This window comes from Rhineura floridana, chromosome 9 (assembly GCF_030035675.1).
Source record: "Rhineura floridana isolate rRhiFlo1 chromosome 9, rRhiFlo1.hap2, whole genome shotgun sequence".
NCBI classification, from domain to species: domain Eukaryota; kingdom Metazoa; phylum Chordata; class Lepidosauria; order Squamata; family Rhineuridae; genus Rhineura; species Rhineura floridana.
The window spans coordinates 109,823,559-109,847,164 of record NC_084488.1 but is presented as its reverse complement, the minus strand read 5'-3'; the positions used below and the strand labels follow the sequence as shown (position 1 = coordinate 109,847,164).

General features: G+C 42.5%; 1 protein-coding gene across 1 annotated transcript in view; it reads left to right on the top strand.

Moving 5' to 3' along the window:
- Window positions 1-552: 552 nt before the first annotated feature.
- BMP3 (bone morphogenetic protein 3) overlaps window positions 553-23,606 on the top strand; it is a 65,087-nt gene continuing 42,033 nt past the window's right edge. The window contains exon 1 of the mRNA XM_061583222.1: window positions 553-1,344. Within this exon, the coding sequence (XP_061439206.1) occupies window positions 1,020-1,344 (325 nt within the window). The 5' untranslated portion in view covers window positions 553-1,019. The remainder of the gene's footprint in view (window positions 1,345-23,606) is intronic.

Genomic DNA, 23,606 nt, shown 5'->3' with positions numbered 1-23,606 from the left:
CAAAAAAGATATTCTCACTCTAAAACATACCTTAATGCCCTAATTTAAAAAGGCCCGCAGAATAATCCACGCGCATACCCCTGGATGGAAAACTGGGGGGGGGGATATTGCCCAACTCAAAGAGAGGGGTCTGAGCTTTAGGGATGGAAGTGTCTTAAAATGAGCTGGCTAATTTTCCGCTTTACGACGTTGATCCCACAAGCGGAACTCACGGCAGGCATGCAAGAAAGACGATTCCGCTTTGCGTTTGGTTTTCAAGCCTTTCTTCGGTTGTTCCCCGTCCCCCCGCGGTCCCCGAGGAAATTAACCAGGTGGGTAGAAAAGGAAGCCCGTCCCTTCCCCCGCTCCTCCTCCTCCCCACCTCTCAGCCTCTCCTCTCCTGCTGCTACCGCCTACGGCAAGGGACACAATCCAGGGGAGTACTCGACTTGGCAGCCACAGAGAAGCGCGTGTGTGTTTCTTGCGGGCGGTGTAATTCCAGCACCACCGCCACCCCTTGACTTTCTCGCTTGCAGCCGGCTTGGCTAAAAGGAGAGAAGGCGGCGCGATTGGCTGCTCATTACCCAGCCCTGGGACTTCTGCGCGCACGCCGTACAAAACTCAGCCCAGGGCTTCATCTGCCCCACTCGAGGCAGGAGCGAAGGAACCTGCGAGAGCTGCCGCTACACACGCGCCCGCGGTTTGCGCCAGTCCGCCCGCCCTTTGCCCTCGCGCCGCAATCACCTCCGGCGCCGAGAAAACCTCCCCCAGCCGCGATTGGAAAGTGCCAGTATTGTTACTGGGGGGGTGAGGTGAGGGCGCGAGCTTCTCTCCGTCTGTCTGTCTGCGCAGAGTGTTTTGGAAGCACCCACCTGCCGCTCCCTCGTTTTCTCTCTCCCGCTCTCTTCGGCTGGGGGTCGCGCGCGCCGCTTGGACGACGCGCGACTCCCCCCCTCCCCGCTTCACTCGGAAGAGGACCTAGTGCCTGACGGAGAGTCGTCGTCGTCGTCGACCCCACCCGGCTCGGGAAGGCAAGCGGAATGGCGGGCTGTCGCCGCGCGCTGCTCCTGTGCCTTTGCCTCAGCTGGACCATAGTGGTGGCCCCCGGGGAGCCGGGGCGGGAGCGCTCGGGCGGGCTACGCAAGAGAACCGCCGGCGTCCGCGGTGGTAGCAGAAGCCGGGCAGTATCGGCAGGTGACCAGCACGCCTCGCTGGTCTCCCCCGAGGACAAGGTCTCGGAACACATGCTCCGGCTCTACGACAGGTACAGCGGCAGCCAGCCGGAGGATTCGGCGCCTAGCGCTCCCCAGGTGCTTCACCTTCGCGAGGGCAACACGGTGCGGAGCTTCCGAGCGCTGCCAGCAGGTGAGCGGAGACGCCGCGCGCGCGCCCCCCCGACCGAAAGCAAGCAAACGCCGCGGGCAACTTGGCCCGCCGGCGGGGTTGCTCCCGTGCGCAAAAGCCAAGGGTCCCGCGGGCCCGTAAGAGTCCCCGTGTGTTTGGGAGGGAGGGAGAGCGTGCAGAGGGGAGACTCGTGCAATGCGCTCGTCCGCTCGCATAATGAATGACAGATCCTAGAACTAATGAAGTCACCCGCGGCTGGGCGCAAAACGCCGCTGGGCGTCGTGCGCCCCGGGTCACCACCGGAACCCCCACAGCCAGGCGAGGCACCTCAGTGCAGTGTCCATGCTGGGGGCGGGGGGACGCCGGAGGAGGAAGAAGAAGAAGAGAGAGAACTTCCCTGAGTACCTCTGCAGACGACCGGCATCTCGCCTGCAGCCTCGGCGCGCCACGGATCCGGCACCACGGGCGTTGTATTGGCGTCCGAAAATTGCACGCGGGAGCTTGGTTTACGCGAGACGATGGAGACGCGCACCGCCCGGCGTCACGGTTAAATCAGGCCTGGGTGCTCAGGGGGCACCGAAGCGTGTGCTCTCTCGGTGTGCTTGTGCAATGTTGTTAGTATGTATTAGCGCGCTAAGGATACCTTTCCCTCTTGAAGGGCTCTTTGGTATTAAAAGCAACAATAACAAAACTTTTCCAATTAGTGGGGAGGTTTCCCATCCCACTTTTCTGTGTGGTTGCGGTGAAGCTGGTGCTTTTGCAGCCAGGTGGGTGTCTCATGCCCGCTGCTGCCTGAGAAATCGGATACATTAAAAGGAAGAAACTGCAGCAAGCCACCGCTGTGTGGGTTTTGGAGAGTAAAAACTGTGTTCCTGCAGAGGGAATGACCAAGAGCAAAAGGTGGAGGAGTTCCATGCAAAAACAGTTTTTGTTTACACAGATAGCTTGAGGTTTCCCTCCCTCTCTTTGTCTCTCTCTCCCTTTTTTGAGATTTTCCAAGGCTGTCTATCCAGTGTCTTCTTGGAGACCTCCTAGGTGACAGTAAAAGCAACAAGCAAACAGCTTCAGGAGGAGTCAGCCGAGAAACTTTGATTGTTGTTTCCTTACAAAAAGTAAATGATAGTTATGGGCTTTAATTTCTTTACCAACGAGTGGGTGCTTTATTCAACCTATTTTTCAGTGTAGAATTGGTTTGAAATAAATTATTACTCACTAGAAGTCCCCCTGCTACTAACAGAGTCCCTTTCTAAAAGCTCTTTTGTAGGTTAAAGCCAAATCATACATGATAACATCCAATGAAGGATAAAAGTTCATTGAGACATCAGGAAATGGGGAATCTGTCTTGCTTCTGCTCCAGTGAACTCTGTAGGGATTTGGTGAATGATTTGACAGCTGGACCAAGACCACAGCTTGCACTTGTCTCAAACCACTGCAGAGAGATTTTCCAAAAGTTGCTACATGCTCAAACCTTGGAAAGTCTATTCCTGGGCACATACCTGAAATCCGCATTATAAATATACTCTGAATGCCACTGACAAAATGACATGGATGGATGATGGTTTGACTGACACCCCAATCCTTCACCCAATGGACACAAACCAGAGAAAATTAGCTACACTTAAGACACACTGAAATCTATATTTGACCTAAGCATTTAGCTGTGTGTTTTGCAGTCTGATCTTGCACATGTTTACTTGGAAGTAAGTTTCATGGAATTCAGTGGACCTTGCTTCCTAATAAAGGTGCTTAAGACTGAGAGCCTCACTCACATTGGGCATTAGGTCCATTTAATTTTCTGTGTATGGCATCCAGTTATTGGGATTAACTTTAATTGATTTCAGTGAGACTTATTTCCAAGAAAACGTGTGCAGGACTGTGGTGTTATGGGTGCCATAAACAAAATGGTTAGTCCATGATTAAGGAGGGGTTTAAGATCATTTATGTTCATTGTTGTCAATACATTGCTACCAGTAGGATTGATTCCCTAAAGAATTTACTTATAAAGAATGTACTTAGACTTTCAAAAAGCGTTTGACAAGGTACCTCACCAAAGGCTTCTGAGGAAGCTTAGCAGTCATGGAATAAGAGGAGAGGTCCTCTTGTGGATAAGAAATTGGTTAAGAAGCAGAAAGCAGAGAGTAGGAATAAATGGACAGTTCTCCCAATGGAGGGCTGTAGAAAGTGGAGTCCCTCAAGGATCGGTATTGGGACCTGTACTTTTCAACTTGTTCATTAATGACCTAGAATTAGGAGTGAGCAGTGAAGTGGCCAAGTTTGCTGATGACACTAAATTGTTCAGGGTTGTTAAAACAAAAAGGGATTGCGAAGAGCTCCAAAAAGACCTCTCCAAACTGAGTGAATGGGCAGAAAAATGGCAAATGCAATTCAATATAAACAAGTGTAAAATTATGCATATTGGAGCAAAAAATCTGAATTTCACATATACGCTCATGGGGTCTGAACTGGCGGTGACCGACCAGGAGAGAGACCTCGGGGTTGTAGTGCACAGCACGATGAAAATGTCGACCCAGTGTGCGGCAGCTGTGAAAAAGGCAAATTCCATGCTAGCGATAATTAGGAAAGGTATTGAAAATAAAACAGCCGATATCATCATGCCGTTGTATAAATCTATGGTGCAGCCGCATTTGGAATACTGTGTACAGTTCTGGTCGCCTCATCTCAAAAAGGATATTCTAGAGTTGGAAAAGGTTCAGAAGAGGGCAACCAGAATGATCAAGGGGATGGAGCGACTCCCTTACGAGGAAAGGTTGCAGCATTTGGGGCTTTTTAGTTTAGAGAAAAGGCGGGTCAGAGGAGACATGATAGAAGTGTATAAAATTATGCATGGCATTGAGAAAGTGGATAGAGAAAAGTTCTTCTCCCTCTCTCATAATACTAGAACTCGTGGACATTCAAAGAAGCTGAATGTTGGAAGATTCAGGACAGACAAAAGGAAGTACTTCTTTACTCAGTGCATAGTTAAACTATGGAATTTGCTCCCACAAGATGCAGTAATGGCCACCAGCTTGGATGGCTTTAAAAGAAGATTAGACAAATTCATGGAGGACAGGGCTATCAATGGCTACTAGCCATGATGGCTGTGCTCTGCCACTCTAGTCAGAGGCAGCATGTTTCTGAAAACCAGTTGCCGGAAGCCTCAGGAGGGGAGAGTGTTCTTGCACTCGGGTCCTGCTTGCGGGCTTCCCCCAGACACCTGGTTGGCCACTGTGAGAACAGGATGCTGGACTAGATGGGCCACTGGCCTGATCCAGCAGGCTCTTCTTATGTTCTTATGTTCTTACAAGATGAGAGCAAGTCCTTTCTATTTCAGTAGGGTGTACCACTAGTCCATTTAGGATCAGAGTGCACGTCTAAGTAGATAAGAGCCCATGGAACTCATCAGTCTAACACTAACTTGAATAATATCCAGCCAGGTGCTTAGCAGAAATGTCTGAAGCAGAATATGATGGAGATACCCATATCCTGCAGTTTGACTCCAGTCTCTGGTAATCAGAGGTATACTGCTTCTGAACATAGATGTTCTACCATGGCTAATCACATTGACAGAACTAACATCCCTACATTTGTCTATACTTTTTTATTCTCGTGCCCATCACTATATCTTAGAGCAAACCAACTGTATGTTAACTGTGCATTGTATGATGAGATTCTCCCTATACATTTCTTCTGAATCTCTTGTTAGTCTATTTCATTAGATAACCATGTGTTCTACTTTTTTGAGCATGATAATAGTTTCTTCCTATTTACTCTTTATGTATGCCTAAGAATTTCATAATCCTGTATTATGTCATTCCCTCCGCTTTACACTTTCTTTTTCTAAACTAACAAACCTTTAGCCTTGAAGATTGGGCAACTCAAGGTATTGTGAGTGTGAAAGGCATACCACGTGGTTATTGCAATCTAATTATAATGTCATCAAAAGGAAGGGGGATCCACAAGGCTCCCTACTCTTAAACCAAAATGTTTTCTAACTTTTATGCCTTCCTCTTAGTGATATGTGTGTTTGAGTTCCATGGGAGGAAGGGCGGGATACAAATTTAATTACATATTTTTTTGAAATGTAAAGCTGAAGAAATGGATGCAGTGTATTATGGAGTATGCTAGTTAGTAAGTTGTTTTCAGCACACTGTTAGTAAGCCACTAAAAATATGGCCCTATTTGCAATAATTGCACTGTTGGTGTACGTGAAGCTTGGACAGTTTCTACTGTGTATTGTGTATCTTGTAGGTAAATTACTGGAAGTTTTCCTCTCTTTCTCTTCCTTTTTTCATACTGTTTTTAAGGATTGGAGAATACTTACACAGAGTAGCAATTTCTTAGTGATTGTTGCTGCAAAGGAAGATAGCTTTATTCTAAGTACAATTACGCCAGTGCCTATTTAAGGAGCATGCTGCTCAGGATCTATAGACGTCTACTTAGCATTGAGAGCTTAGCCTGCTGATACGTTTTAATTGGTGTTCTTCTAGTCCTGGTATGTCCACACATCCACAGTTACAAATTAATGCTAAAATCAAACCACTTAATTGCAGGTAGATTTGGTATTTAAGTGGAGTACTTCAGCTGCAACAGGGAATAAAATCAACCTGGACAGACATTCAGGCTAGACTGCCTCCCCCAACCCATAAATTTACTCATGCTTTCCTAGGAGTATAGGATACCTTCCTATTATTCAGTCCATTTAGCAGAAACAGTACTGGATTAGGTGCTGTGCATTACTTACAGGTTTAATCAGAAGTAAGCCCCAATGAGTTCAGTGGGAGTCACTCCCAAGTCAGTATGCATAGCACTGCAACTTTAAATGCAATTCAATGCATGTTTAGTAAGTCCCACTGTTGGCAGTCATGCTTACTCCCTAGTAAGTGTATTTAGGATTGCAGTCTTAAGAGTGATTTTCATAGCCATTAAAACCAATAGGATTTTTGTTGTGTTCTTCAGTGGAATGTGGATCCCATGGCCACAGTCAAATCTTGAAAAAAAACTGCACATGTATCATCAGTTCACATGAATGATGCCTTACCAACTTGATTCTGGTTTTATACTATATCAGTATAAAGTCAAAGTCACTGCTTAGCTTTCATCAATTTTGTCACTTCTGGGGAGCTTCATGTCTTTAATTAGAACAGTATGTGGTTGGTCAATTTCTAGGTAGCAGTATTTACTACTTGTGTATGTATGTGCATTTGCCAGTTTTCATAGTAGAGAATGTTTTTCGTACCCTTCTAACCATGCATCCTACAATTGCTGCTATTCCCAACATTTTAGTTTTCTTGCTTTGTGTGAATTTCCAATACAGAGGTGCCAAATATACTGCCAGGAATTTTCTGCTTGCTTTCTTGAGCCATCTGGGTTTCTTCTACTAAACCTTAATTCTACAGTGGTCTTTAGCTTAAAACCCACTCCTGTCCTCTAACTTTATAGCTGAAATTCACAAAACAAAGCACCGAAGGCGAGTACTTTAGTTCAGGGATGGGGAACCTTTGGCTGTCATGATGTTGTTGGACTCCAGCTCCCATCAGCCCCAGCTAGCATGGCCAATAGTCAGGGATGATGGGAGTTGTAGTCCAGCCACATATGGAGGGCCAGAGGTTTTCCAGCCCTGTTTTAATAGAACTGCTAATACTCACTTCCAAGTAAGAGGAACACTGCCATTCCCACTTTTGCAATCCAGCAAACTCCCATTGAAATAAATGCGGATTTAAATCACAACCAGATCCCCTTCCATTGCTTTTAAAGGATCATAGGCAAAGTTTGCTGACCTCTGTCTGTTGTCTTTAAGTTCATAGCCAGGCATCTCAGTCCCAGATGCAATACATTGATGTATGACTCACTGATTTCAAAGCTATCTTCCATGTATGTACCCCAGTTGAAATCCGCAGTCCATAACCCCTTTTGTTCCAGAGCATATCCAGTTATTTTAATGAAACTACTATGCTATGTGTGCATATAGGTATGAATTGTAGCCAAGAATGCTTCATTTTAATTGTTTTACAGCAAGTTTGTAAAATGATTTGCCCCTGGCAAGTCAGAATTGCCACCAGGCAACTCAGCTGTGGTATTTGAGGAGCCCAGAACGATAGTCCTGAGTGATTTCAGTGCCCATGCTGAGGCTGCCTCTAGTGTTCCAGCTTGGAACTTCATGGCCTTGACTTGGTTTTTGCTCCAGATAGAGGTCTGGAGATAGGGGGGATGGATGTCACCCCATTGTCATGGTCAAACCACTTCCTGGTGAAGTTTAGACATATGGCTCCGATCCTCTGCTGCAGGAGTGATGGACAGATTAAGATGGTCCGCCCCCGGCTACTAATGAAATCCACTGGATTCCTAAATGCCCTGCGGGAGTTCTGAGTAGACAGAGCAGGTGACCTTGTTGAAGCCCTTGTCATGCTGTGGGACAGCGAGGTGCATCGTGCTCTTGACAGTTGCCCCTGAGTGCCCTCTACAGCATTGTGGAGCCTGGTTTGCACCTTGGTACGCCACTGAGCTAAGGGCAATGAAACAGGCTGGACAATGGCTAGAGTGCAAGTGGCGAAAGACATGCTGTGAGGCTGATTGGGCACGAGTAAAACCTCATAACCGTGCCTACTGTACAGTAGTGAGGGTGGCGAAGAAAGCCCACTTCTCTGTCTCCACTGCATCCTCATGTAGGCGTCAGTGGAGTTTTTCTGTATTGTCAGGGGTCTGCTGACATCAACTCCAGGAAACGGAGTTTTAGACCCTTCGGAGGCCCACTGTGAATTGTTTGCAAGGCACTTTGAGGATAAAGTTGCTAGCCTCCGTAGCAATCTTGATGCCCCATCCACATCCCCAGTGAGGTGTCCAGTGCAATGTCTGCTGCAACTTCTTGGGAATGGTTTCAATTGATGTGGCCTGATAATGTGGACAAGGTGCTTGTGATGATGCGGCCAGCAACGTGTCCTCTTGACCCTTGCCCTTCTTGGCTTATTAAATCTTGCCGATGGGGTTTGACTGAGTGGATCCAGGGTGTGGTCAGTGCATCATTGCGGGAGGGAGTGATTCCACCCACCCTGAAAGAGGTGGTGATCCCACCGCTCCTGAAGAAGCCCACCCTTGGTTTGTGACAACTATCACCAGTCACAAATACCCCCCTTTTAGGGAAGGTGATTGAGAGTGTTGTGGCACAGTAATTGCAAGTACTGTTGGATGAAACAAGATTATCTTGACCCATTCCAGTCTGAGTTCAGGCCTGGTTATGGTGCTGAATCGGCCTTGGTCGCCCTGATGGATGACCTTTTTCGGGAGAACAACAAGGGGAGTGCGACACTGTTACTCTTACTTGTTCTCTTGGCGGCTTTTGATACCATTGACCATGGTGTCCTTCTGAGCCAACTTGGTGAGATGAGTATCGGAGGCATTGTTTTACAGTAGTTCCGATCCTATCTCCAGGGTCATTTTCAGAGAATAACATTGGGTGATTGTCTTTTGGCCCCCTGGCAGTTGTGCTATGGGGTGCCGCAGGGTACCATCTTGTCCCCCATGCTGTTTAACATCTATATCAGCCTTTCCCAACCACTGTGCCTCCAGATGTTGTTGGACCACAACTCCCATCAGCCTCAGCCATCATTGCCAATGGCCGAAGCTGATGGGAGTTGTGGTCCAACAACATCTGAAGGCACACCGGTTGGGAAAGGCTGATCTGTATGAAGCCCTTGGGAGCAGTCATCAGGAGATTTGAGGCAAGTGTCAGCAGTCCGCTGACGATACCCAGCTCTATTTCTCTGTAACATCTGAATCAGTAGAGACCGTGCAAGCGCTGGACCGGTGCCTGAACTCTGTGGTGGGCTGGTTGAAGGCCAGTAAACTGACTCTCAATCCTAGCAAGGGGATTGCTGGGTTGGTGGCTCCCAATTTCAGATAATTGATCAGTTGCCTACTTTGTATGGGAGCGTACTCCTTCTGAACGAGCAGGTCCGTAGACTGGGGGTGCTCCTGGATCCATCTTTGTCGCTAGAGGCCCAGGTGACCTCCTTGGCTAGGAGTGCCTTCCACCACCTTTGGATGGTAAAACAGCTGCTGCTGTTTCTGGACAGGGATAGCCTGACCACTGTTGTCCATGCACTGGTAACCTCCAGATTGGATTACTGTAATGCGCTCTATGTGGGCTACCCTAGAGGTTTGTCCAGAAGTTGCAGCTGGTGCAAAATGCGGCAGCAGGACTGCTCACTGAAGCAAGTTATTGCCAACATGTCACCCCACTGCTGAAAGAATTGCACTGGCTACCTATTACATACCTGGTTAAGTTCAAGGTTCTAGTTTTAGTGTATAAAGCCCTATACAGCTTGGGACCAGGATACCTGAAAGACTGTCTTACCCCTTATATACCCAGTTGATTACTGTGCTGTGCAGGTGAGGGCCTCTTGCAGATACCATCTTATCAGGAGGTCCGTTCCGCACAACATAGGAAATGGACCTTTAGTGTAGTGGCACCTACCCTTTGGAATTCCCTCCCCTTAAATATTAGGCAGGCGCCATCTCTGTTATCTTTTCGGCGCCTTTTGAAGACTTTCCTCTTTCAACAAGCCTTTTAAGTAGATACCTTATCCCAGTCTTCATCTGTGTTGGAATTGCTTTTTAATATATTTTTAAACCTTTTTTAAAATGTTTTTAAAGCTTTTCAAAAAATGTTTTAAAGGTGTTTTGTTTTAATATGTTTTTAATGGTTGTTGTGTTTTAATATATTTTTGAAGTCTGTTTTTATGATGTTTTAGTGTTCTTAGTGCTTTTGTTTGCCACCCTGGGCTCCTACTTGGAGAAAGGGTGGGATATAAATCAAATAAATTAGTAAATAATAAATAATAAGCCAGGGACTTTTTATACGCTGGAAAAGAGGTGGTGGTTTTTGATATGCCACAAATGACTAATACATGCAGAGGTGGGCAGAGGTTCTAAATCACTGGTGCCTTTGCCAGTCACTTTGCCATCTTTGCAACAGATTGCTAGTCTGGGTCTATTTATCATCTCCAAGTAAGGCTGCAATCCAATACACACTTACCTGGGAGTAAGTCCAATTGAACCCAATGGAGCTTACTTCTGTGTAGACATGTATCAGATGGCAGCCTAAGTGATATGTCATTAATTGTGTGAATGCAATTTAAGTGCATTTTTTGGTTTTGTAAATAAAAGATGTGGTGACGCCTGAGCAGCCTCGATACTTCGTGGGGGTGGAGTAGGGAAGGGAAGTTTTTCTCTCTTCCTGCCATGGTCTCAATAAAAAACTACCTCTCTGAAGCAGCTGTTTGCATTTCAAGGAAAACTTTTGCTGGCACCAGTAGTGCTTTTTTTTGCCCTTTTTCATATGATTCTCGGCAATCTCTCAAATTGACGTGTGAATAGGACTTCATGTTTAATAGTTCTTGTTCTGCAAGGAGGACATAAAAGGCCTGAATATAACCTAATATCTTTAACACACTGTCTTTGTATTTCACCTGCATCTGAACGCCACTGAGCTGAGCTCCACATACACCTGCAGCCAACCCTATGGATGCCCATTCAGAAGCAAGTCCCACAATGTTCAATGAGACATGCTCATAGGATGGCTTTCCTTATGAAGCTTCTTTGTGCTCTTTAAGGCCTTGTATGCAAATTAAAGAAAAGTAAGGCTCATTTGAGTGAGTCTTAGTGAAGTCAGTGGGATTTAGACACATACTAAGAGCTTAATCCCCATTAATTTCCTTGGGTTGTAGGTGCACTTCAGCTATCTCTGGTTAGTACCTGATGGCTTCAGCACAGTGATCCTGGTTTGCATTAAGCTAGAATTCCTCATTGCATCCAAGAAGGAACTCTGCTTTAATGTCAGATAACAAACCCAGTAAAATGGTCCAGGCCTCCTGTCGTGTTGTATGCAGTGTGCCACTGATTGAAAAGTGTGCAGGTACAGCACAGAGAAAATTATCTTGGCTCCTTTCAGGATACCTGATTAAAAGGTATTTATTGTTCTAAACCTAAAATGTCTTTGGAAGAGAGCCCATCTCTGCGGTCTTTTGGCTTGTATTTACTCTGTTACTTGACTGTGGGTGGCAAAAGTCCTATAAACACACAGTTCACTCGCCCTTTCCTCCTCCTCCCTGATCCTTTCGCAGTTCAAGTGCCAAAGAAATAAATTTGAAGTAGCTATAAGTTTTTTGACACTTTTATTAAGTATTTATGCAAAATATTTAACCAGTTTGGTGTTATCTTTCCTGTCCCTTAGGATGTGACAGCTCATTTGTAAGATTATTAATGGCAAGTGGAAATTGGATATTTTGTTTCCATTTGTAGGTATTTTATATTGAAATTTATCCACAATACACTGGATGTTAGCTGGAATACACACAGAAAATTGTGCCCATCTGCATTTTCTACTTTTGGTTCTTAAGCTTACACAAATATTAACTGCTTTGGCCATCTTGAGCCATTCAAGTCAATGGGGATTTTGGCATTGCCTCCAGTGGCATGTGGATGCAACCCATTTTCACCGGTGTTCTTTCACTGGCAACATTGATTCATCAATGCATGTAGGAAATTAAAAGGTTTTTGTTCACCTTTACTGAAAGGTTTCATATAGATCCATTATCAGTGGTGGCTGGGGCCCAATGGGACTGGTGGGGTGGAAGGGAGGGAGGCCAACAGTACGTAGAGCCAGAACCAAGTAATTCTAATTTTGTTCCCATCTTCCTCCCTGATAAGTTCTTCAAGGGCAACATTGAGACTGAGGAGGAGGATGCTGGCAGCCAGGGCCCACCCCCTGGACTGGTTGCAAGTAAGAAAGCAGGCAGGCAGAAGCTGGCCAAGGACAGACTGAGGTTGATGGAACGGTGCCCAAATGAACCAGTTTCCAGTGTCCATTTTTATTTAACAGCCATTTTATAGATTATGAAGAGTAAGAACATAAGAATAGTCCTGCTATACTAGGCCAAAGGCTCTTCTAGTCCATCATCAAGTTTTCACAGTGGTCAATCACATGCCTTTGAGAAAGGCACAAGCAGGACCTGAGTGCAAGAGCACTCTCTCCCCATTTGTCATTCCTAGCAACTTCTACTCAGAGGCATACTTCTGTGACAGTGGGGTTAGAAAACAGATGTTACTGGTAATAGACATAACCCCCAAATACGAATTTGTCTGATCCACTTTTAAAACTGTCTGAAGTTCGCGGCTATCTCCGCACCTTGTGGCAACAAATTCCACTGATTTAATTCTGTGCTATGTCAAAAAGTAATTCCTTTTGTCTACCCTGAATTTTCCAACATTCAGCTTCATTGGATGGCGTCAAGTTCTAGTATTATGAGAGAGGGAGAACAGCTTCTTCCTTCGCCACACCATGCATAGTTGTATGAGATGGTGAATTGAGGTAGCAGAATTCTGGACCGTCTTATGTCTGATAGCAGGCATGTGTGTGCACGTGTCATATTTTTTCCTGTACTTCAACATGGGTTCTTTGTATGTTCTAAATTGGTATTTTTGAAGAAGGCTGTTCTGAACCTTTTTCTGTGATATGCTAGTTTATCCCTGTGTATAAAGGGAGTTTTGTACTTTGGGGGCATGCAGAAATATCCCCTCACTTTCACACATCTGTAGTCTATAAATAAATACTACCACCTCATTATTTTGGTGTAGAAATGCTGTTGTTTGTTAATTGTAACACTTTTCCCACAAGATAAGTTTTTCCTATTTGTTTGATTCTGTTTCCTCGGGGGCCAGAACAATGCAGATACTTCTCTATCTATGTTAGGTTCATCTAGAGATGTGAAGCCCCAGAAAACCCCCCCCCCCCAGAAAAATTAGGAAAAAAAGGTGTTTTTCCCGAAGCCTTTCCCCCCCAAAATTTGGGGGAAAAAAATAAAAATAAAGACAAAATTGATTATGGAATGTTTTATTTTTAACATGATGAATAAAATGTTTCATTGAATCTTGGTTCCCCGCTCAGTTCTTTTTATGGGAATGGATGCTTTATGTTTGCTTAACACTGTGGAGGACTAGTGAAGACATAAATAATTCTCTTCGTTATTAATGTTGATGGTTCCTTCTGTTGTTTTTTTTAAATTGTTTTTTGCCTGCTCCTCATAAACTGGCAAAACAAAAGAGGTTTCTTACAGTTCAGGTGATCCTTACAGTTCAGGATCTTGTAGATCCATTTGTTACAAAAAAAAGTAAAAATTTAAAAAAGTAAATTCCAGTTGCAATAATTGTTTGAATAAAATGTGCTTTTAATATACCAAATGTGATAATTTTATGCCAAACTAACTTGTACATAATTACATTTGATGTTCCTGAAGTAACGAAGTGCCTTTCAATCTGTAAAAAGTGCTAATATTGAATTTTTCTGAAAATTTCCATTTTTTTTCTGGGGAAAAAAACCCAGAAAAAAACACTGTTTTTTCCATAGCTTCAAAATTTCTGGAAGTTTTACACCTCTAGGTTCATCCTTATTAAATATTTTTGGCAACTATAGAATATAGTTAACGTTTGCCACTGGCTGCCCATTTGCTACTGGGCCAAGTTCAAGGTTCTAGTTTTGGTGTACAAAGCCCTATACAGCTTGGGACCAGGATACCTGAAAGACTGTCTTATCCCTTATATACCCAGTTGATCACTACCATCTTATCAGGAGGTTCGTTCAGCACAACATAGGAAGCAGACCTTTAGTGTAGTGGCACTTACCCTTTGGAATTCCCCCCTCTTAAATATTAGGCAGGTGTCTCGTGCCTTTTGAAGACTTTCCTCTTTCAACAAGCCTTTTAGGTTGAGACCTATCCCAGTCTGCGTCTATGTTGGAATTGCTTTTTAATATGTTTATTTTAAAAAAACAATATGTTTTTAACCCTTTAAAAAGATGTTTTAAAAGCTTTTTAAAAAAATGTTTTTAAAGTTGTTTTGTTTTGGTGTATTTTAAGGTCTGTTTTTATGATGTTTTGATGTGTTTTTAGCTCTTCTGTTTGCCGCCCTGTGCTCCTGCTGAGAGGAAGGGCGAGATATAAATCAGATATAAATCGAATAAATAAATAAATAAAAATATGAATGACTCAAAGAAAAAGACACCTCTTTGCTAGATGGCTTAACATTTAAAACAGATCAAAAAGCAATCTGGTTACAGTCTTTGCATGGCTTCTTTCCTGAATTGGTCCCTTTAACTTCAGTAGCGAGAGAATGTCTGGATAAATGGAGGTCACAGCCTCTAAGTAATAAATTGTGCGTCCATCAGAATATCACCAAGATTCAATCATGTAGGGGGAGGAGGAGATACCATCTTGAAATAGCTTTGGGGAAGAACCAATGATAAATGAAAAGATACATAGCTGTAATTACTTTGGGTGGATACTACAACGTTCGGAAGCAGCCAAGAAGGGAACCATTATTTATGTTTGTCTTTGGCACTGAATACCCCAGCGGACACTGGGCATAAATTCTCCACTCACAACAAGGCACAGTTAATCAGGGCCTCTTCACATATTCAGTGTATACCTAAAAATATAAACTCATGAATGCAGCAAACAGGATGTGGCAACAGATTCACTGTACAGGTGTTATCAGAGAACTGGGATTAGCTGGAGCTCCCTGTTGGGTATATAGGGGGAAACTGTTTTCTCCAAGGCGTCTGGCAGAATATAATCATGTTGCTTTTAAAATCTGTTTTTAAGGCTCTTTCTGTTTCTACTCAGTTTAGAAATTAATGGGCCTAAGTAAGCCATGTCCTCTAATTTCACTGTATTCCAGCCAGCTGTAGTGTGCTATCAGCTGTAGCGCCGGGAGCTCCAGCTGCCAGGCTCTAGCTGACAGTGATCAGCTGGAGCACACAATCACCTGTAAGGCGGGGAGCTCTCGCGCTCCAACTGATCGCTGTCAGCTAGAGCCCGGCAGCTGGAGCTCCCGGCGCTACAGCTGATCGCATGCTACAGCTGGCTGGAATACAGTAGGGCCCCACTTTCCGGCGGTTTTCACTTTTCAGCGGAGGCCTGGAACATAACCTGCCGTTTGAGTGGGGCCCTACTGTATTGGGCGGGTGTCCTTCCGAGGCGGGAATGATCCTTAGCAAGGACAAGACAGCCAGAACCACTGCTAACATTAATGAGGAGTTGCTTGTCTTCTAAATAGCAAGAACTTGCATAGTCAGAATTACATAACTGCATTATAAGAAAAAACTTGTGGTTGAGCTTGCTTTTTGCTCCTCCCTCCCAGTATTTTTTCTTGTGTCATGTTATTTTACTTTGTGAGCTGAGGGACAGGGATCATCTTAGTACTGTTTTTTAGTAAGCCGTTCTGAGAGCCTTTTGGTTGAACATACAAATTTTTTATTTTATTTAACAGAATTTGTATACCACTTAAATTATAAATAAAAGTAGTTTACAGATAATAAATTTTATTCACTGTACTCTTATAGACTCACGATAAAAACTTTTCTGTTTTGGTGGGCCTATCCAGACACATGATTCGGTTACATACGTTCTTAATTTTGTTTTAGATGTTTTATTGTATTTTTAGATATTTTTAACAGTTTTTTAAATGTTTTAAATATGTTTTCATTTTATTTTTAATTGTATTTATATCACATAAGTGTTTGTCACTCTGGGCTTCTTTGGGATATAAATTTGATAAAGAGATAGAATAAAGTGACCGTTTATGCATTGCCAGAAAAGAGGATACAGATTTGCATAAAATTTATGTGTGCTAATTTATACATATAGCTGCAAATTTAGAAATAATTAGTATAATATAAATAAAAATGCCGTTCATCTCACTGTCATGGGGAACACTGTGACCAGGTCCAGATGTTCACTATAGATGGCCCCTTGGCGCTTGCACTCACCTCTTATGTTTTTTTATCCTTAACTAGACTTGGAACAACATACCTTCATTCAGAGAATACCTTCAAATAGAGGATTGTCCCCTGTAAAACAGGACACAAGGCCACCTTAGGGGCAGCTATCTCAGGCTGCTAAGTTTGAGTTTCATGGAAGGGCAATAAATTATTTAATTTATATATACAATAATTATTATTGTATTTTTTTTACTCCCAGGAAGAGGTGCTTCTGTGGATATCTACCTCAGCTGCCAAAATAACTTGACCCAGCCTTGCGTACTGTTGCATCTTGTTGCTCAGACATTTTGCTGGCCAGGGTAGTGGGGGAGAAAGTGTTTTTTAAGAGGAGCAACATTCTTGGCAAAGTTCATATCTAGCAGCATATTCAAAGAGCATTGGTTGTGATTACATTAGTGACTTGTCTGGATAACTTTATGTAAAAAGTGGCTGCACAGACTTTTCCACTCCAGCCATGACCACTTTGATATGCAACCCCCGGAGGGTTGGTGATGGGTCATTGCTTCCCTCAACCTGGAACAAATATTAGAATGCAAAGCATTGAGTTGAACAGAAATATAGGTGCTCTTGAAAAATATAATCACATGCAGCCTGCAACTGGAGGGATAATGCAAAGACACGTCAACCTTCCTCAAATGGCACTTCTGTGTAAGGCCATCAGGTAGTGAGGGGTTAAGAAGAACCAATCAGCAGTGGCTGGTGGCTTAATGTCAGTGGGGCAGTGGAATCTGCTCCGTGTTTTAGTCTGAACTTTCAAGGAGCTATCCAAGGTGCTGAAGCACATTGCTTGGACTAAAGTTTGGACTAAAGCCTGGAGCAGATTCCACTGCCCCACTGACATGGAGCCACCAGCCTCCACTGAAAGCAATATATTCTAGACCAGAAAGATGTCATTTTGCAATATAGATATCAATGGCACAACTTAGATTTATTATAATGGAGTATGATTCCTGGGCTCCTGCTGGGAGTAAGGGCAGGATATAAATGAATGAATGAATGAATGAATGGTTGGCACTGGAATTAGGGTGGCTACACGCAAAAGAAGGCAGGGCTCCAACATCTTTAACTGTTGTGCAGAAGAGGGAATTTCAGAAGGTACTGTTGCATGACAAAGAGAATGTCAGCAGATGGAGCTTGCACAACAGCTATTGTTTGTTTGTTTGTTTGATGAATTGCTTCCCATGAGACATCCCGAAGCAATTTACAATATAACATACTGTATATAAAAGAACTGCATATATAAAAACAATTATAAAAAAACCATTATAAATGTAAAAACAGTTAAAAACAATAGGGCATACAAAAAATCAATTCAAATCCAAGACAACTGGGGTAAAGATTTTTGAAGGCTTGTTGAAAGAAGAATGTCCTTAGCAGGAGCCAATAAGACAGTAGGGAAGGTGCCTGTCTGATGTGCAATGGGAAGGAGTTCCAAAGGGAGATGCTACCACACTAAAGGCCTGGTTCCAACATCGTGTGGAATGGTTCGCCTGGTAGGATGGTGTCTGTAGGATGCCCTCTTCTGCAGAACACACTCATTAGTTGGGGATGTAGGGCAATCTTTTAGGTGTCCTGGCCCCAAGCTGTATAGAGCTTTGTACACAAATACGAGAACCTTGAACCTGTCCCAGTGGCTAATGGGCAGCCAGTGCAGCTATTAAAAGAGCAGGAGCCCTGTCCTGATTTGCATCTGAGCACCGCGGCTGGAATGTACCCATACAAGAGATTCCAGCTAATGTATTGGGCTTCATTGATTTCTGCACATCTGTGATCCATACTTTGATGCTTCCTTTTGGAGGAAGGGCAGGATATAAATTTAATAAATAAATGTAAATCAGTTTTGAATATGAACCAAATTTCATTTACATAAGACCAAATCTATGGTGTAACCCAACCAAAGTTAAACAGTTGCTTTCATTGAGAAAATTTAAGCATAGAATCATAGAATAGTAGAGTTGGAAGGGGCCTATAAGGCCATCAAGTCCAACCCCCTGCTCAATGCAGGAATCCAAAGCATTCCTGACAGATGGCTGTCCAGCTGCGTCTTGAATGCATCTTAGCTCTGTTCATCAATGAGGATTAAAATTGGTTAACTTAGGCTATATTGCGCCTTACATTTCCTTTGAGACCATCTCTTTAGCAATCCTGTGTATGTCTACTTAGAAATAAATTGTACTGTATGCAATGGGCTTATTTCCTAATATGTGTATTTAAGATTGCAACCTTAAAGAAGGCAAAATAGAGGGTGAACAGCTCTATTTAAAATGAACACAGTTAATTTATATCCATCAGAATAGGGAAAAAAACTTCAATGTCTGCAAAGTCATTTTAGGTATTACACCTGCCCTTGAGCCAATTCTTGTGGTTTTACAACCATATGGTTTCTTCCTCTCTTTTTTAAGGCTTTTTTTTCTTAGTTCAGTTTGAAACACCAGTCAAAAATAACACAGGAAATGAAGTACAGTGAACCTTACTAAAAAGCACAAAACACTATTGCGGAAGGAAAGAGAAAAATGACTGGGGGGGGGAGTTGCAGAGGAAAAAGAGAAAGGAAAACAGATTTTTTTCTTCCCTATTGCTGCTATGTTTGCTTCAGTAAAGTTTGGCAAAAATATTCAGAACATGATTTCAGGGGTGGTGAATCTGCAGCCTTCCAGATGTTGCTGGACTCCGAACCACCATTATTTATTTATTTATTTATTTATCATTTGATTTATATCCCGCCCTTCTTCCCAGCAGGAGCACCATCAGCCTAACCAGCATAGCTAACGGTCAGAGATTAAGAGAGTTGTAGTCCAGCAACATGGGGGGATGCACAGGTTACCCACCCCTCTGCTAGTGTGTTTGTAGTCCTGTATGTGGCAGTAAGATAGCCGAAAAAGTATATAACAAGGCTGCAGTGCTAAACACAAGCCTCACTGAAAGTGGAACTTACTTCAGAGTACACATACATCGGATTTGCACTGTTAGTGCAAATCCATAAAGCCACTCCATTCTCTGCAGATAGGATGTGATCCAATGCACTGCAGGCAGCAGACAAGGTATGAGAGGGTCTCAACAGGCTTTAGTATCGCCCTTATGCATGCATGCATGCATGGATGGAAGTACCTTCTACACCTGCATTGTTGGATGTTCTCCATGATTTTTTTTTTAAATCTGGAATAGAGTTGCATAAAGAAATCTAAAGACAGAGGCTTAGATCCTAACTAAGCTTCCACTGGAGAGCATCCCATGAGGACAGTTAACTGAGTGCTCATGGGACACTCCTACCAGTAGTGGTGGTTGTCGTGGGCATATGACTTTAGCCAATCTTTCCTTCCCCCTGCATGCCCTTTGCCCTCACAAATCCTTGGAGTCTCTCCAGAGCAGCATGAAAAGCAGCAGCACAGGGGACTACAGGGAGAAATAGGCAACAAAATGCTGCCCCTCCTCTACGGAAGGGGAAATCTATCAATTTTTGGTTCTCTGTTTCTCATTTTTCCAATCTTAAATTCAGTTCTCCACATTTCTGCAGCAATTAGGTTTTTTTTAAAAAAATCCTTACGAAAAACTTCCAGCATTTTAGTGTGAATTTCTCCTAGTAAACACATTTTGTATGCAGTTTTGACAAATATGCATTTTGCAAGCATGCTTTCCTAATATAATGCATTTTTGCATGTCATTTTCATTAATATGGCATTTATATGCATACTTTAATATATGCTTTTTTTTTTACACATTGCCTGGCTGTAGAACTGCTCTGCAAAATTCAGAACAGCGCAAATTTCAAAGGATAGCTGTATTTCAGTTTACACATTGTTTTGGAAAGTGCAAATTTGATAAGTCCTCCTCTAAATGAGAACTGAATTGGATTTCTTCCTCACCCATACCCCTTTCTATACTCCTGTGGAAGCCTCCCCTGGACCCTGTTCCCCCAAAACAGAAGGAGCCCTTCCATTTGGGGAGGGCTAATTTGGATCCAGAGAGCCAGTGTGGTGTAGTGGTTAAGGTGTTGGACTACGACCTGGGAGGCCAGGGTTCGAATCCCCACATAGCCATGAAGCTCCCCGGGTGACCTTGGGCCAGTTGCTGCCTCTCAGCCTCATGAAAACCCTATTCATAGGGTCGCCATAAGTCGGAATCGACTTGAAGGCAGTACATTTACATTTAATTTGGATCCAAGCCACAGAGTGGTGTGGGGGAAAGTAGGACATATACAAAGAGATAAACTATAGTTCGGTGAGGGGTGCTGGGGAACTCCTAACACATTTTTAGTAGAGAACGACTACCAAAGCACATTCCCCAGGATTCTTAGCAGGGAGTAGCCATGACAGTTAAAGTTGGTATAAAACCAATATAACTGTTTAGATTTACTCTTTGGAACCAATATCTTATCGGCATTCTGTACATGAATCTTCATAGCTTTATTCTGACAAAAACTTGTTACTTGAAATATTTTGTTCATTTATATTTACATATTATATTTGTGAGATGCCTCCATAAAATAATTTCTCTAGGCATCATATAATAGAAATATAACAAAAGTGTGCTATGATAAAACCACAATAAACTTAGCAGACTAGTAGCATAAAACCCCCAAATACAAAACCAGCATAGTAAAATACTACTTACACCACAGAATTAAAGCATCCTGAGGGCTTCAGTATTAGTATTTTAGTCCTACTCACAGTAGACCTACTGAAATTAATGAACCTAAGTTAGTCATGCCTATTAACTTCAGTGGGTCTCTTCTGGGAAGGACTACTATTGAATACCACCTGCATATATTTAAAAGCACCACCTGTACTGCGGAGACTTAAAACCAGATCTTAAATTACCCTGGGAGACCAGAAAGGACTTAGCCTTGTGCTGAGATAACAGCAGTGTGGATGCCAAGTGAGCTTCCCTAGGAAGAGGAAGGGGCCACTCCTGAAAAGCCCCTCTCTCTCGTTGCCACCTTCCAAGATAGAGATGGCATGGGAAAGGGTCTCTGTAGATGACCATAGGGTACATTTGGCCTTTCCCAACATGCTCCCAGAATGCTTGGAGCCCTGCTGGTGTCAGAGGTTTCTTTTTTTTTTTTTTTTACAATAATTTTTATTCAAATTTTCATAAAACATAGAAAACAAAATCATAAAACATTCAAAGACAAAAAACAAAACAAAACAAAAATGATTAAACAAAAAAAATAAAATGTTGACTTCCCATTTGTGACATATCAAATCAGTTATAGGTCTACAATATATAACAATCCTGTCTCTTAAATCTTATTATAAAATCACTTTCCTCCAGTAGTTATCTTAATTAATCATCAAATCTCATAAACATTACTTTATTCTTTCCACAAAAAGTCAAAGAGAGGTTTCAATTCTTTAAGAAATATATCTATCAATTTTTCTCCAAATAAACATGTCAATTAATCCATCTCGTTAATAATTATAATAATCTTATTGTCATAACCATAGTCCAAATAAACATTTCGATTAATCCATCTCATCAGAATCTGTTAGGTCCAATAATTTCAATAGCCATTATTCCATTATCCCTATTAGTTCCATCTTCCATCTTCAATAGTCCTGTTAAGTCCAGTAATTTCAGTGTCCAATCTTCCATTATCAGTATTCCATAATAATCTTGCTGTTGTAGCCATAGTCATATAATAAGAGTCTGATGGGAATTTCCTCTATCCCAAATATTTTCTTGCCATCCATTCTGAATAAGTTGCTGAAATACTGTTGTAAAGTCATATCTGTGTTCTTCTTTTTTACAAAATGCACTGGCTCATCTCTTAAGAGTTTTTCCATTGTCACATGGCTGCAGTTAATTCCATAGATTTTCTCTATATCAAGCTCCATCACGTCATTCCAGTCCAGAAGATTATCCAAGCCATTGATAACTTTATCTCTAATATCTTCATTAATTTCTTCAGAGATAACGTTAAATTCCAAACAGTAGATTTTATTTCTAAAATCCATAAACTCCAGATCTTTTTCCAATTCCACATTTGTTCCAATCTCCAGGGCTTGTATCTTCCCTTTATTTTTTCTTTTCTCATCTCTGATCTCATTCTCCTCTCTCACAGGATCCCCTATTTCTTTAAGCTCCTGCGTCATTTTGCTCAGTTCAATTTTCAGCTCCTTACTACCCTGTCGCAGGGTTTGTTTCGTTATCTCAATCTCATCCATTATTTTCTGAAACATAATTACTTCCAGATTCTCAGCCACTTTCTTGATTGCCATTTTTAAAACCACGAAAACAAAGCAAAACAAAAATAAAGAAGAACCACTTCTTATTTCAGCAACAATTGGGTTAATATTCCAGGCTTGATGACATCACAGTATAAACAGAGCAACCTGCCTTATCTCTCTATGTTCAAGAATGCAAAATAAATTTAGTTCCCAGCATCAAAACAGTTAGTGGCGTCGTGAAGAAGCAGATTCGTCAAAATAAAATAGACCAAAAAGAGAATAGTCCCAGACAATATAATATTCCTCGGAATAGAAATCAGGAATAGAAATCCCTCTTCTGTTTATTATCTTTAGAATGCACTTCCAGGACAGCTTTTTGCGACAGAAACAGAGATAAGCTGTTAATTTCGTGAATAACAGAGAAGAGCTATATCTCACCCAGAAGTTGTCCAAAGCCGATCAATCTGACAAATCTCCTTTTGCTGCAACAATTTAAACCAAGTAAAAAAAATAATAGAAAGAAGGGTGCTTGCCTGTTAGTCCGTTCTCTCTTTGAAGAAAAGATAAACGTATCGCTTAAGCAGATAGAGCTTGTTAGGAAGTCCGTCCGGCATTGCTGGCTGGACCTTTCCTCATAAATTAATGAAATCCAGTCCTCCCAACAAAAACAGGCTTTTGAGGTTGATCTCTACGTTTCTCCCTGCCCAGGAGAAATTTCATCAGTCAAAAAAAAAATGTTCTGACTGATTTATATCTGAATAAGCTTCTTTTGAGGCGGGAGCCCGTCCCAAAAGCAGGCACAAGCGAAGTCACCCTTCCCGGAAGTCTGGTGTCAGAGGTTTCCATGGCCATAGTAGGGACATGTCCATACACTAACCACCTTCTCTACCCGTGGAGGAGTTCAACAAGATCCAAAGGCCCCTCAGCTGCCTTTCTTTAATTTGAAAATAGTTATTAATGAAAATGAGTTCCTGTGCATGCCTATTTCCATCACTGCCTATGAAAAGTATATTTTTATTCAAACCTCCAGCCAGCTCATGGGCTGTAACACTTATCTTTGTTTTTTTAAAAAAATTCAACATAGTTTTTGAATAGCACAATTGGTTTTATTTTCCTTGGCTAGAAAGGAAAGTTTTTTCTGCATTTTATTGTTTTTGCAGTGATTTAACTGCAGTATTTTTTGTATTCCAGTTTTGTATATTGTTCTTTGAGCTGCCCAAATAACATATGCCTGACGGACAGCCTATACAAATTAAGTAAACATAAAAATTGTGTCACCCTATTTC